This window comes from Nicotiana tomentosiformis, chromosome 1, assembly GCF_000390325.3.
Source record: "Nicotiana tomentosiformis chromosome 1, ASM39032v3, whole genome shotgun sequence".
NCBI lineage: Eukaryota > Viridiplantae > Streptophyta > Magnoliopsida > Solanales > Solanaceae > Nicotiana > Nicotiana tomentosiformis.
The window spans coordinates 146,905,866-146,921,247 of record NC_090812.1 but is presented as its reverse complement, the minus strand read 5'-3'; the positions used below and the strand labels follow the sequence as shown (position 1 = coordinate 146,921,247).

The 15,382-nt window shown below is 35.8% G+C and overlaps 1 protein-coding gene across 4 annotated transcripts; it reads right to left on the bottom strand.

The window, feature by feature from the left end:
- Positions 1–2,375: 2,375 nt before the first annotated feature.
- On the bottom strand, positions 2,376–12,570 carry LOC104090851 (pentatricopeptide repeat-containing protein At2g01390). Of its 4 annotated transcripts, XM_009596045.4 has the most exons (7): positions 12,098–12,569; positions 11,084–11,277; positions 10,898–10,986; positions 10,342–10,441; positions 7,418–8,303; positions 3,752–5,263; positions 2,376–3,639 (listed from the first exon to the last, which is right to left on the bottom strand). In XM_009596045.4, the coding sequence occupies exons 5-6, from the start codon at positions 8,187–8,189 to the stop codon at positions 4,260–4,262; spliced, it is 1,776 nt and encodes a 591-aa protein (XP_009594340.2). In that variant the 5' UTR covers positions 8,190–8,303; positions 10,342–10,441; positions 10,898–10,986; positions 11,084–11,277; positions 12,098–12,569; the 3' UTR covers positions 2,376–3,639; positions 3,752–4,259. The 4 variants fall into 4 exon arrangements, with proteins under 4 accessions (XP_009594340.2, XP_009594341.2, XP_009594339.2 ...); XM_009596046.4 differs by lacking the exons at positions 10,898–10,986; positions 11,084–11,277 and having other exon boundaries at positions 2,376–3,642; XM_009596044.4 differs by lacking the exons at positions 10,898–10,986; positions 11,084–11,277.
- Positions 12,571–15,382: the final 2,812 nt, after the last annotated feature.

The following is a 15,382-nucleotide window of genomic DNA, read 5'->3' as shown; positions in this document are numbered from 1 at the left end:
CATTGTCACTTAAAAGTCATTTTGCCTCAAAACCCTACCATAAATATGACATGGCATTAAATTTTATGATAAAAATCCAAAAATAAATGCCACATAAGCTAATATAGGTCATACCCATTTTAGATCCATTTATCCTTTAATGTGATTTGATCCATAATCCAAATGAGTTTCGATAAAAAAAAATATTAAATCCACATTAATTTAAAATGATTATCCTATACTACAAAATTTTATCTTTTCTGTCACAGCACATTCATAATTATTCTATACTAAAATAATCTATGCTAGAAAATTTTTATCTTGTTTGTATGCCCCATCTGAGTCATTTTATAACTCTACTGAAGCTAAAATACTATTGTATACAATAGTATTTTAAAATGACTCAGATGAGGCATACAAACAAAATAAGAATTTTCTAGCAAAGATTATTTTAGTATAGAATAATTATGAATGACTCGGATGGGGCATACAAACAAAATAAGAATTTTCTAGTATAGATTATTTTAGTATAGAATAATATGAATGTGCTGTGACAGAAAAGGCAAAACTTTATAGCATAGGATAATCATTTTAAACTAATGTGGAATTAATATTTTTTTTATCGAAACGCATTTGGATTATGGATCAAATCACATTAAAGGATAAATGGATCTAAAATGAGTATGACTCATATTAGCTTATGTGGCATTTATTTTTAGATTTTTATCATAAAATTTAATGTCATGTCATATTTATGGTAGAGTTTGAGGCAAAATGACTTTTAAGTGACAATAATAAAGTTTAGTTACTTTTAAGTGATAAAAAATAGTTATATGACTTTAGTGAAATTGAAAAATAGTTCAATGACCATCAGTGAAATTAACCCGTTAATTTATCATTACCACTAATAAATACATGTAGCTCATATGCCATTTAAAATTCTCAGTTTCATGTTTAGCACATTACTGTTGCGTAAAAATAACATAGAACTGAGGGAGTATAATTAATAGTATAGATAGATTAGCGGAGCTTCTTAGTAACCTGATAAAAGAATGTGAAGTTTAAGCACAATATACTTTTTTTAAGAGCAACCCGAAACTTGGTAATAAATCTTTACTTTATACCTATCTGCTTTTGTTCAAGCATTATTGGGGGGTTTTCCATAATACGGATGCTAAGTTTAGCTTTACATTGCCTATTTTTATTGTTTGCTCAAACTATTTAAGTGGAGTAAAGATTTAGAATTCGTCCACTATGCTGTATGCCTATAGATAAAGGTCTGTCTCAAAATCTTAGTCAAATTGTGCAGCGGAAGCAACAAGAAGTGAATTTTTATTAATGAAAAACATCGATAAACCGTTTACGCTCTCTTAAAATTAAGTTTAGAAATGAAACCTTAGTTAAGTCGAGTCCTTTACCACCAATGGTATTACTCAGAGTGTTCCAGCCACAAATGCGAATCCAAAATATAAATTTTATTGGTTCAAACTTTTAAGCATATTAGCATTGAACTCATTATATTTTTAAATTTATGAGTTCAATCTATTATTTGCTGCACATTTAATAAATTTTTACACATTAATTTATGCTCAGCACTTAAAGTTATGGGTTCAGATGAACCCGGCGCCGCTACTCTACATCTGCCCATATCCACACGATAGGTATGACTAGGGGTTGCAAACGGACGGGTCGGATCGGATGTGGGACGAATCGAAAACGAATAATGCAAAAATGAACTAATTATCCGACCCAACCCGTATTTAATACAGATAAAAAATTGGTTAATCGGCAAAATATGAATATCCATATTATCCATGGCTTCTTGAATATGATTGCTTTGGGAGAATTCCTAGTCTCCCAAACTTGACGAACTCCCAATTTGAGGTTTTACAAATGTAAAAATTAAACCCATTAGTTATCCATTGGTTATCCATTTTCTAAGTTGATAGTATGATTCTTATCCATATTTGACCTGTTTCTAAAAGTTCATTATTCAACCCATTTTTTAATGGATAATATAAGTAGATAATTATTTTCTTTTATCTATTTTGTCACCACTGGGTGTGACTTTAATTTTCACAGCACCGCTTCTCCTTCTGATCCCCCGGTATAATAGCCAAAAAAAAAAAAAGTTAAAAGATGAAATCAAGTCCTTAAGTTGTTTCTTACGATGGAATACGCTTTATTCCGACAAATTCCATCTTGAAGTTGAGTCACCTAATTACGTTTTCCAACTAACACGAAATAAATAATTACTCTGTACTGTTTGATTCAGAAGAGGTCAAAACAATGGAGTTTTGATCGAAATATTCTTAAATCGTTGGACAATTTTCTTAGTAGTAGTTTTGCCATACCAAATGGTCTTGAGCTTGACAAGATGATTCTGAGAAGATCTCTAGAGTCCAGAAAAATGTTATTACAAATTTGGGCCTCCATGTCCCAAAACTATTCCTTCGATCATTTGGGGTAAATAAGGCAAGTAACTTAATATCATTGGTCAAAAATATACTCAGAGAGTCAAAATTAATTACAGTGTCAGTGTATATGGATTGAATTCACCAAAAGATAATATAGTGGTGGGATAGCTCAGCATAAAAAGCTCTCTTCCGACCCCAAAAAAAGAACAGCTCGGTACACAAAGCATTCCGCATTAGGATCCTAGGAAGAACCGCACCCCAAGGAGTATGATATAAACAGCCTACCCTGATATAGGCATTAGTGGCTGCTTCCACAACTCGAATTCGTGACCTATAGGTCACACGGAGACAACTTTACCGTTGCTCCAAAGCTCCTCTTCCAACCTCAAGAATTGATTAAAGAAATATCTAAAATGACCTTCATTTTCCTTCCCTCCTTTGTTTTATCCCACGCTTTTTAATCCAGTACTCAAATATGACGTGAGTTGCTCATTGAACAAGACCATCTGCTTCTGTTTCCAGTTCAAGTGCCTATATGTCATTCATTCTCAAACCAGAACTGATACAAAAGCAACGTTTAACTTTAATATAGACGGTTCTTCAGCAAGAAACTGAAGACCATAATTAGTATGGCTTACTGGCAATCTTAAACGAACTTGGCACGAGTGGATTCTCATTGCACAAAAATTCAAGATCAGCTTTTAACCGAGGTGCTATACAAGGAGAATTCCAAGGAGATGTGGTAGCACCATCTCCTTAGAATGAGAATCACTGAAAAGACAGTTCAACTCGTCGTGAAACATATGAAGTAACAATTACTTACTCCACACCAGTGTTCCATTCAACAGCTAATGGAAACGCTACTGGCGTTCCAATGTGTAATTGTAAATAAAGCACAAGGGTTACCTCTGAGCATCTCCACTGAAAGAATTCTAGGCTGCAAAGAATTCCTACTTAGGTCTGACACAAATCATGCCTCAATCTGTGTGGAGCAAAATGGCCACAGAAGAAACTTTCATTTGCATTCAGTTGTAAGGGCCGATCAATGAGACAGGGATGTCCGATTAAAAAAAAATCTAGGTACCAAATGACTTTCGCGGTGGATTTTTCTTCCTTTGCTACCTCAAAATGTAATGGTTCTACTTTTGGCTTCTGTAATGAGCAAATGCTTTGAAGAAAGTAGACCCATGGCAGATTCCACCATCCAGGAAAACAGGAATTCTCCATCGACTGTTTCGACGACCTGCTAGACATTTTAGAATATGAAAAAAAAATGAGTAACTTTTTTATGAAACTTCTATCAAGAATGTCAGCTAACAAAAGAATAGAACTGAAAAGTGCTTAAAATGTTGTACCTGCAGATTAGTTATGTCCTCATTACAAACGGCCAGAAATATTTTCCTTTAGTTAGCCAAATAGCTTGGGTGATATAAGAAGGTCCTAACTCCTAAACATGGTTTTCCAAATGAAAGGGAAAGAACTCCCTGTATAAGTGTGATTCACAAGAGATTATCCACTCCCAAGTTTTATTTCAGCATGTGGTCTTCTATAAGCTGCGATAATTCTCCTGCATATTCTCTTGAGCACACCTCATTTCTGTAGACAAATTAGGCCATGCAATAGAAAGCAAAAGCTTACACTTCTTTGTGTTTGCTAACTTCTGCAAAGCCAAAACAACTCAAGCTATAAACAATGGCTAATTTGTCAACCAGATACTCCAATCATTCAAGGAAAGTGTCTAGAGACCTGTGTCACAATCGACTAACAACAACAATAATCCCAGTGTAATCCCACAAGTGTTGTCTGGAGAGAGTAGTGCGTATGCAGACCTTACCCCTATCTTGTGAACGTAGAGAGGCTGTCTCAACCGACTAAGTTTCCAGCAAAAAGAAGATCACACACTCTTTCTTCCAGAGACATTTCTCGACTGCAGATTTCAGATTTAAATCTCATCTTTTCTTTCCTATAAGATTGTACTTTATCAAATAAGCCATTTCTTTCAAGACCATTCAGTAGGACACAGTAAGTACTTAATGCCACATTTATCCCTTGCTTTCTCATGGTCTCAAATACTTCAAGTCCTTTCTCCGCATTCCCACAAGTGAAGTAGCTGTTTATTAAAGCAGTATATACAGCAGTACTCTTCTGCTGATCAGGTAAGATGCTAAATAACTTTTCCGCAGAAGTCGGCTCTCTAGTGCAGCCAAGCCGATGTATCAGAAGAGCAGTTAGTTCTGACCCTAATGATAGTCCTGCCCCGACCACTGCTTCAACAATGTCAACAACCCTTGAAAGTGAACTTGTTCTAATAAGTTCGCCAACCAAGGCGAGATACATAATTCTTTCAATGGTTATGCCCAATTTCACACTGAACTCGAAGGCCAAAAAAGCACCATTTACTCTACCACAGTTACAGTTTACCTCAACTATAGTTGACACTATTCCAGAATCCAATTTGAGACGCTTACTCATCAAGCTATCTAGTAAGTAATCAACAGCAAGAAGACTTTGCTTATTCAATAAGTACAAAATCATCTTATCATCCAAAGTGAGACAAGTACTTTCAGTGGTTCCATCTGATCTGTCAATCTGATCATGGTTGAACTTTTCTGAGGACAGATGACGGTTGACATCCCTGAGTAGCCGATCACTCACCCCAGCTATCTTCAACGTGTGAAGAGCCTCTTTATAGATAGAATAACGCAGAACAAGAAACTTCTCCTTCATGTAGTGAAGAATTTTCATCATTGCTTGCGTTTCCCCAGCATTGCAGCATTTTTCCACTAAAATGTTGCATGCAGCTTTATCTGGTTGAACCCCTGCATCTTGCATTTTACTGAAAATCTCGAGAACTCTATCAAATTTTCCTGAAAACCAGTTGCGGTACATGTAAAAATAAGATTCTTAATAGCTAAGCAGTCATAATATAGCTATCAACGCATGAATTCGAAGTGACAATAATCTAATTCAAGATCATAATCACATATTTTATAGAGAGCTAAGACAACTTGGAGTCGAAATTATTATCTTTCTGTCTTTTTAGCAAATTTTCTAATGAGTCAAAATTGTGGAAACTACAGTTTTAGATATTGGCATTATATGGTCTTTAAAATTAAATTCCTGCATAGTCTCATAAAAGGATATGGTTTTCCAGACTACCTATCCAAATAAAATGGTGTGATATAAAGGAATCTTATGCGCAGACAACTAAATTTTATGCTAGGAAGTGAAACAATCAGTTGTTGTTGAAGTGAAACAATCAGCCCCACGGTATGGGATAATACTGGGTATGTTGTTGTTGTTGTTGTTGAAGTGAAACAATTACATCCACCACAACGATTGGCATAGTCGGTAATGCTGAGTTGCACAATGACCGGATGAATGTGTTCAGAATTTGAAATCAAAATTTGCAACTTGTTAGAATTACTATCAGCTTCTCTTTTTTCTTTTCTTTTCTTTTTTTGGTAAGTTGGAATTATAATTAGCTTCCTTTATATAAGAGGAAAAGTATAAAAGAAAACGCGAAAACAAATTTGTCACCATCAGTTAAAATCATCAAACACTTAGACTAGAAATATTAGTCAGACCAACATCCCCGCCATATTGTCATATGTTATATCCTACTAGTTTGAATTAGAAATATTGGTCGACCAACATCCTCGTCATATGACAATATGTTATATCCTACTAGTTTGAAGCCAATCAACTCTTTTACCATGGAGTGTTTGCATTATTTCCTAGGCACAGACGAAGGTCTTTTAGAAGCAATAGGCATATTTTAGAAAGCCAAAAATGCTTGACAAGAAAATCTTAGCCCTACTTTTATATGAAAAAGTCTAGAGGGCTCGCTTAATTGCACATTCGAACAACAAAAAAGCAAACTCAGCAGTCTGTGAAACATATTCTGTTGCCTTGTGACTTTCTCAACAGATAGTGCTTTGATGATGCAATCAGCTGGTTGTCCATTATCAGACATTTTTGAACTAATTGGAATGTATACCTTTGATGTGTAAATGTTTATTGGATTTCTATAACATCTCCAAGTCTACTATGTATTGACAGGGCTTTTAGCCTCTTCAGCTGCAACTAAGATTACACGGCCAACCTACATTCTGGTATCAGCGCTTCTCTTAGACGTCTAGCACTCTCAAACAATGATACCCTAAGCACCACTCTCCTAACAGAAGCTCCCATCCTCCGACCAAGTAGAAACAAGAAATTCAAGAAATACACAGACCAAAAAAATTCTTCCTAGAGAAGCTGAGAAAAGAAAGTTTGTCACTGATTGCATACCAACACTACTCAAACAGCAACATCTTGCAACACATTGCCCAACATATCAGTTCACACCATGGTTCCAAACTGGGACTAGTTCTCCATCCCCTCTAGCTCAAGGAGGATATCAGAGTAGTTTTAGACTATGTTATGTGGATCCTTCCTATGCATTGACGTACCCGGGTCAGACTGATATACCCATGGGCAGTCCATGTATATAGGCTTTAGAGAAACCAACTACTCCACAACTAATAGAAAGGTTGGATAAACTTAATTCTGCACAAGCTTGATAAAACCAAACATAAATGTCGTCTTCCCAAAAAGTGATCTTGCATAACTTTGTTAACTATGTTTCCTCATCTTCATTTTGTGTCTTAGTTTGCCAGGGCACGAATTTTGAGAATACATAGAAGACTTTTGGATCTTGTGATCTTAAACTCAAGGTATATATAACATATCAAAGATATCCTTTGAATCTTGTGGTCCTAAACATACCATGTCATTCCTATAAGGAAGTCATTAAGGGTAAAAAGGGAATGTTGGAATTAAATACTTACTAAAATTTAAAGGTGATATTCTTTTTTAAACATACTAAAAAGGAAAATTAGAGGCATAAATTCAAATGGAGGGAGTCTAAGCAGTCTGGGAGGTAAGAAAAGGTTTGAGCTGGCTCTTCCTTAAGTACACTACTTGAGCTACTTCAAAGTCCCCAAAGATAACAAAAAGAACAAGCAAATCGCTCTCACCAGAACCAGCAAGATGCTCCATGAGGACAGTATATGTGTGACAGTTGGGAGAACAACCAGATTGAAGCATCTCCTTGTATATCTTGGCTCCTTCCTTAACAAGATTGTGATCAAATAAAACTTTCATGTATGCAGTGTAGGAAATAACATTAGGAACACATCCTTTATCTTTCATCTCCTGCCACAATTTAATCGACCCATCAATGTCCCCATGGTTGGAAAGCCAGTGAAGAAGGGATGTATAGGTCACTGCATCTATCTTGATTCCTTTGTCTTGCATCTGCTTAAAAATATAGTTCATGGATGAAATCCTCCCAGCTTCCCCAAAAATATCCAACATAGTCGTGTAGGTAAAGTGGTCATGCTTAAACCCTTTCAACTTAGAGGTCCAATTGAAAAACAACCAGGCTTTCTCCATAGGGGGATGAGTCTTGAGAACTTGATTAACTGTGTAGGAATCCCATTTTATGGAAAGCTCCATCAACTGCTCTTGAGCAGAATCCCAAGTTGAAAATCTCAGTATATGTGATATTCTTGTAATTGTATCCCTCATGAAAACTTTAGGGAGATCTACTTCTTGTTTCTGAATAGATCTGGTAGACTTGCTCACAGGTCGATTACCTTGTCCGACAGATCTCCTCTGTTTGGATTGCGTGAAGGAATGTACATGGTTACTAATACTTCTGCTAAACCAAGAACGGCTACTGATAGAGAAGCACAGAAAAGGCTGGAGCTTTTTGAAGAACCGATTGGCAGCAAGAGTAGCAAACATTGTTTGGGTCCAACTGTGACTTGACGGAGTGAGCTTTGACTTGTGTGACTCCAGACTACAAAGTACAAAAGCATTCTAACCTGCGATTTGAGGACTTGATTTGAAGCATTCCAACTGCCAAATGACATAGATAAAACAAATTACTTACATGAAAGAAAATATTTCTAGTTTCTTTTCTCCGACCGAATTGAAGCCTTAATTATAATTCAACAAATTCCTAGAAGAATTCAAATACATGGTGCATTCAACATGAGCAGGATGCATTTAAGTGGAGGACGGTAGAGGGGCTAGCCCATCATCCATCCAGTTTTGAACTATGTGCCACTAGCCCTGTGGGATCTATCAGTTATTAGAAAAATATTACTAGCAAACACGGGACCTAATGTAAGTGTAACAATAACAACTAATCCGTTATTCTATCTAGTTGGTATACCTATATAGATCGTTTGTTTCCTCTGTGTTCTTCTATTCTTAACTAATTCCAAAATGATTCCTTTTAGCACCTCCTATCATCATAGTGTCCGAAATAGTGCAATTGGAGGTTTAAAAAGATAGTCCATCTACACCTCAAGCAATCTCTCCCGATTTTTCTTCAATGTCTGCTGGCTACACCCTCTATTGAATTTGCTCATTTACAATCTATCTTTGAATAATCGTACATCCATCTTGACATCCACATATCTATCCACATATCTATGATAATCATCTTGAAGTATGTTGGACTTAGAGGCCCCAGCATTCGCACCTGCAAAATATTGATGGTCTCACAACCTTTCTATAGACTTGCCTAAAAAAAGGGCAGCCCAATGCACAAAGCATCACGCGTTCACACAGGGTCCATGGAAGGGCCGCACCCCCGAGGGTGTGATGTAGACAGCATATCCTAATGCAAGCATTAGTGGCTGCGTCCACGGCTCGAAGTCGTGATCTATAGGTCACATGGAGACAGTTTTACTGTTGCTCCAAGGCTCCCCTTCTTTCTATAGACTTGCCTACACATTTTTTTAATGAAAAGAACTTGCCTTTCACATTGTTAGACATCTTCTCCATTTCAACTACAACAAATACTACTACTACTACTACTACACCTCAAACTCAGGCAAGTAGGGGTCAATTATATAAATTCTTACTATCCATGTCGCTCCATTTAAGCTCATCTCAGTCCAATGATCTTCTCCATTTCAATTATCATTTTTTATTTCTGTGTTGGCTTCATCTATTATGTCATTTTCTTGGAATGCCGAGCATACATATCTAAATTGATTAGCCGCCACAATTGACAATCCTTTCTGACTCACTTCACCCCATTCTTCTTAGTTCTTACGGAACTAAAGTTGCACCATTTCAACTGGTACGACCTCTAATAATATGACCATAAAGTAGTTATTACAACAAAGTAATACTCGCTGCTCGAAACAAACGTAATCAAGCTACAACATTTTAATGAAATAGTCACATTCATAAGTTTTTCTTACTCTCACGAGAAATCAAACTATAAATTAAATTGATGAGCTTAGATTTGTAACGAGACTTGGGCTGTGATATTTGAATTAGTATCAAATAAAAATATCTTATTTGCAAATTGAATCGGAATTATGATTAATCTGAAATGCAACTCCTGATTTTTTATTTGATGATGCACTCATTAATCATTCTAAAACATAAAAATTCTTTGACTTCTCATGTTTTGAAAATCATCAATGGTCGCATTATTAATTATGCTTTCAATGTATTCACAACTCAGAAATGAATTTCCTTCAATTTACAACTCATAAATAGATTTCTTAAATTACAACTCAAAAATAATTCACAGCTCACAAATAAATCTCACTCAACTAAAAACTTACAAATTAAGCCACCTTAATTTCAACAACTCACAAATAGAAATAATACAGTAAAGTTCAGAAATCACAATTCAAATTCATTGAATTTACTATCGAGAGAGATATAAAGAACTGACCAACTCTCAAGATATTTTGTAACAATCAAATTACTAGCTATATTTTACATTGACTAACTTCGAATCGATACACTACCAGACTTGATAATTTCCAAATTCCAATTTTTCCAGCAATAAAATAGCACAGAAAATTGTTATTAACAAGGTAATTTTAGAAAACCGAAAGCATTCAAATAAAATTTACTACTTCACCTGTTCTCTTTCGGTCGCCGATGACAGGACTGGGAAGGCAATGCCGCGACTTGCTTTCAACGGCGACGGCAAACCAAGCTCCGGCAGCGCTCAACGCTCTCTGAAAGAACTTGCCTTTCACATTGTTAGATGTCTTCTCCATTTCAACTACAACAAATATTACTACTACGCCTCAAACTCAAGCAAGTAGGGACCAATTATATGAATTCTTACTATCCATGTCGCTCCATTTAAGTTCATTTCAGTCCAATGATCTTCTCCATTTCAATTATCATTTTTTAATTTTGTGTTGGCATCATCTATTATGTCATTTTCTTGGAATGCCGAGCATACATATCTAAATTGCTTAGCCACCATCTAAGTTGCTCAGACTCTTCACTTTCGGTGCCGCACCCGTGTCGACACGACGTGGGTGTAGAGGTGGGGGTGGGATCCGTATCGGATCTGATCAACCGATTTTTAGTACTTTGACTAAAATCAACGGAGAAATTCGGGACAGATACAATGTTTTTAAAACAAAACAAAAGCTAGGGTGATATTGCAGAAAATGGAATACCTTGTATATAGAATTTCTATGTCAGTCCTTTTCCTTTTATCTCCTTTCGGATTCTCCTCTTGTTCAATATTTTCTCCTTCTCGAAATACCTTGTAAGTTTTCCACATAATGTCTCATAAGTTAGACATATTTTTATAACTCTATTTTTAACTATTTGAATTAATTTTAGCCGAATCCTATCTGTACCTCGATCCGTACTCCCGAATTTAAAATTTAGATCATGAAGGATCTGGCCTCTAGATCCGCACCTGTATCGGACACCCGCACCCGAGTCCGAGCAACTTAGGCCACCACAATTGACAATCCTTTCTAACTCCCTTCACCCCATTCTTCTTAGTTCTTACAGAACTGAAGTTGCACCATTTCAACTGGTACGACCTCTAATAATATGACCATAAAGTAGTTATTACAACAAAGTAATACTCACTGCTCGTAACCAAAGTAATCAAGCTACAGCATTTTAATAAAATAGTCAAATTCATAAGTTTTTCTTACTCTCACGAGAAATCAAACTACAAATTACACTGATGAGTTTAGATTTGTAACGAGACTTGAGCAGTGATTTTTGAGTTAGTATCAAATAAAAATATGTATTTGCAAATTGAATCGAAATTATTATAAATCTGAAATGTAACTCCTGATTTTTTTATTTGATCAGTCATTAGTCATTCTAAAACATAAAACTTCTTTGAGTTTTCATGCTTTGAAAATCATCGATGGTCGCATTATTAGTTATGCTTTCAAATAGATTTTCTTTCTATTCAATCCACAAATGTGTTCACAACTCAGAAATGAATTTCCTTAAATTTACAGCCCATAAATAAATTTCTTAAAATTCAAAACTCAAAAATGAATTCACAACTCACAAATAAATCTCATTCAATTTAAAACTTACAGAGTAAACCAACTTAATTTCAACAACTCACAAATAGAAATAACACAGTAAAGTTCAATAATCACAATTCAAATTCATTGAATTTATACTCGAGAGAGATATAAAGAACTTACCAACTCTCTAAATGGTTAGTAACAATCAAATTAGTAGCTATATTTTACATTGACTAACTTCGAATCGATACACTACCAGATTTGATAATTTCCAAATTCCAATTTTTCCAGCAATAAAACAGCACAGAAAATTGTTATTAACAAGGTAATTTTAGAAAACCGAAAGCACTCAACTAAAATTTACTACTTCACCTGTTCTCTTTCGGTCGCCGGCGACGGGACTGAGAAGGCAACGCCGCGACTTGCTTTCAGAGGCGAAGGCAAACCAAGCTCCGGTAGCGATCAACGCTCTCTGAAAGAAATTTTTCTATAGCTCAACGGAGCCCTAACCTCAACACTTCTGCGTTCCAACCCTCAGTTCAAGGATCTCTGGAAAATCAGAGTCTGTACACTACTGTCTACTGACAGAACCCTGGTTGATTGGTGCAGTGGGTTTTTACACGAGTCTGAGAAGTTTGAACAAGGTAAACGGAAAAGGAACTATCACATTTGGTCTAAAATTAGCCCTCATCCACCTATTCAGCTAAATATGACCTTCCTATTAATGTTTTGGCTCATGTTCATTTGGATCGGTTATCCGAAATCCGAATCCGTTCAATTTCGAATTTCGGATTGAATGGGATTTCGAATTGTATTTATTAAAATTTCGGATTTCAGATCGGATTCGGATTGGTATAATTTTAATATGATCCGATCTGATCCGATCCGAAATCCAAAATTATTAGGGCATGTATAAATACTAAAGTTTAATTTCGAATAATTAGTACTTCCTTTACGCTTTTCTCCAAGTTATTACCTTTACAATTGATGGATTTAGCTATATTGGCACCATACTACTCTCATAATTGCAGAAACATAAATTTTTCTTACTGTATTGCTTCTTTTACAAAGAAAATATACATATGAGTTTGCAACTTTGAGGCATAATAATCCGATCCGAAATTCGAAAATTCGATCTGATCCAAACTTTAAAATCCGATCCGATCCGATCCGATATTAATTCGGATCGGATTCGGATTGTATTTTCTAGAATCCAAAATTGTCACGACCCCAAATTTCCTTCGTATGAGGTCGTGATGGCACCTAGTCTCTAAGACTAGGTAAGCCTATCAATGCGGAATAATAATAGATATCTGAAATAAATAAACTACAAATCAAATAATTTACAACTCTCCAAATTCGGTAGAAATAAGTCACAACCTTCTAATAATTTATCCTCAATGTCTCAATATATCAAGGTCTAAAGAAAATAAGGAAACAACATGATGATGATAGAAGGGGACTCCGGAGTCTGCGGACGCTAGAAGATATACCTCGAAGTCTCCGTATACCAGTAACTCACTTATGTCTGAGCTTGTAAGATGTACCTCGATCTGCACAAAAAGATACACAGAAGCATAGTATGAGTACACCACAGCGGTACCCAGTAAGTGCCAAGCCTAACCTCGGTAGAGTAGTGATGAGGTCACGTCAGGCCCTACTAGAAAAATAAATAATGGCATGGTAAAATATTTAACAATATAATAAGATAAAATGACAATGGAAATGAGTCAAATAGTATGTCGCCATTTAATTACACCAAATAATGGCAATTAATACCTCGCGAAAACAAAGCAGAATTTATTTTCAACTTTAAGAAAAATCACAACAATAATCAAAGGTAACTGCGGCCATAAATCAATATCAACAAGGGCACTCCCGAGGTACCGCCTCGTAGTCCCAAATCATAAATAAAATCATAATATCTCATTTTCTTATACCACCGCGGGAGCCTTCACAATTTATTTTAAAGAAAATATTTTTTTCGAAATAGCATCTCGCGTTTTAGCCATCCTTATTACACCGCATGACTTCTAGTAGTTTCCCCTACTAGCCACGCGTATCAAGCCACCCTTATCTCACCGCATGCGTTTCAACATGCAAACCTTATACCACCGCATGCGTATCAATATCACAATATATCACAATTTGTACCTCAAGTGCCCAAATATTTCAATTTGCCAAAATAAATCAACAACAATATTTTTCCATAATAAAGAGCTCACGGCTCATGCCAAAATAATTCATGATAATATGTTTTCACAATAAAGAGCTCACAACTCCATCACAATTAGTACGAAAATCTTACAAAATATTCAGCAAATATAATAATTCACAAATTTACTACCTTATTTTAAATATCAAATTTTTAAATGTAAAATACGTCATTTTTAATAATATTTGAAATTAAAGAAATTTCACATTTAATTAATACACCGAATAAAAGAAATCAAGTTTCAGCTAACAGGTAAAAACAATTAGCAGGAGAAGATCAAAAAAATTTAAAGTATATAAATCAAATCAACGATGGAGAATATAACAAGATTTAATAATTTAATTACTATGCAACAGTGATCTACGCAATTTAAAAATATAATCTTTCATATTTAGCCCGTGTATACACTCGTCACCTTGTGTACACGACTTTGAACATATTTTAATTTATCACTTCAATACCAATCTTAGGAAAAAATTTCCCCACACAAGGTTAGACAAGTCACTTACCTCGACTTGCTCCAATTTAACCAAGTAGTATGCTTTTTCCTTGATTTTTCGACTCCGATCGACTTGTATCTAGTCATAATTAATTCGACACAGTCAACAAAAATTATAGAATCAATTCCATAAGAAAATACTAAATTTTTTAATAAAATCCGAAATTAACTCAAAAATTGCTTGTGGGGCCCACGTCTCGGAATCCGGTGAAAGTTACGAAATATGAACGCTCGTTCAACCACGAGTCTAACCATACCAAAAGGACTAAATTCTAATAACAATTCGACCCTCAAATACTCAAATCTATCCAAGAGGGTTTTCAAAATTTTCCAACTTAAATCACCAATTAACTGATAAAAACAGTGATGGATTTGGTAATCTAACCAAAATTGAGTTAAGAACACTTACCCCGATATTTTCTCTGAAAATCTCCCAAAACTCGCCTCAATTCGAGCTCCATATCGTTAAAAATAGAAAATGGGACGATTCTTAAACTTTCTGCCCAGGCTTTTCCTTCTATGCGATCACGGCCAAAGGCACGCGATCGCGAAGCACAAGTTTTTATTGCCCATAAATAACTCTACGTGATCGCGTATATCCTCACGCGATCGCAAAGCACAGAGTTCCCAGCTCTACGTGATCGCAGCCCTCTACACGCGATCGCATAGAGCAAACGCGTGACCTCCACTTCTGCTCTGTTACTCTACGCAAACGCGACCTGCTTCACGCGTTCGCGAGTCACAAAATATCAAAGCTACGCGATCGCATCTTGCTTCATGCGATCGCGAAGCACAAAACTCAGCAGCCCTCAATTAAACCTACGTGATTGCATACCTTCTCACGCGATCGCGTAGAAGGAAACCAGAACTCCAGCTATCAAGCCAAGTCCAAAAATGATCTGTTAGGCATCTGAAACTCACCCAAGCCCTTTGGGACCTCAAC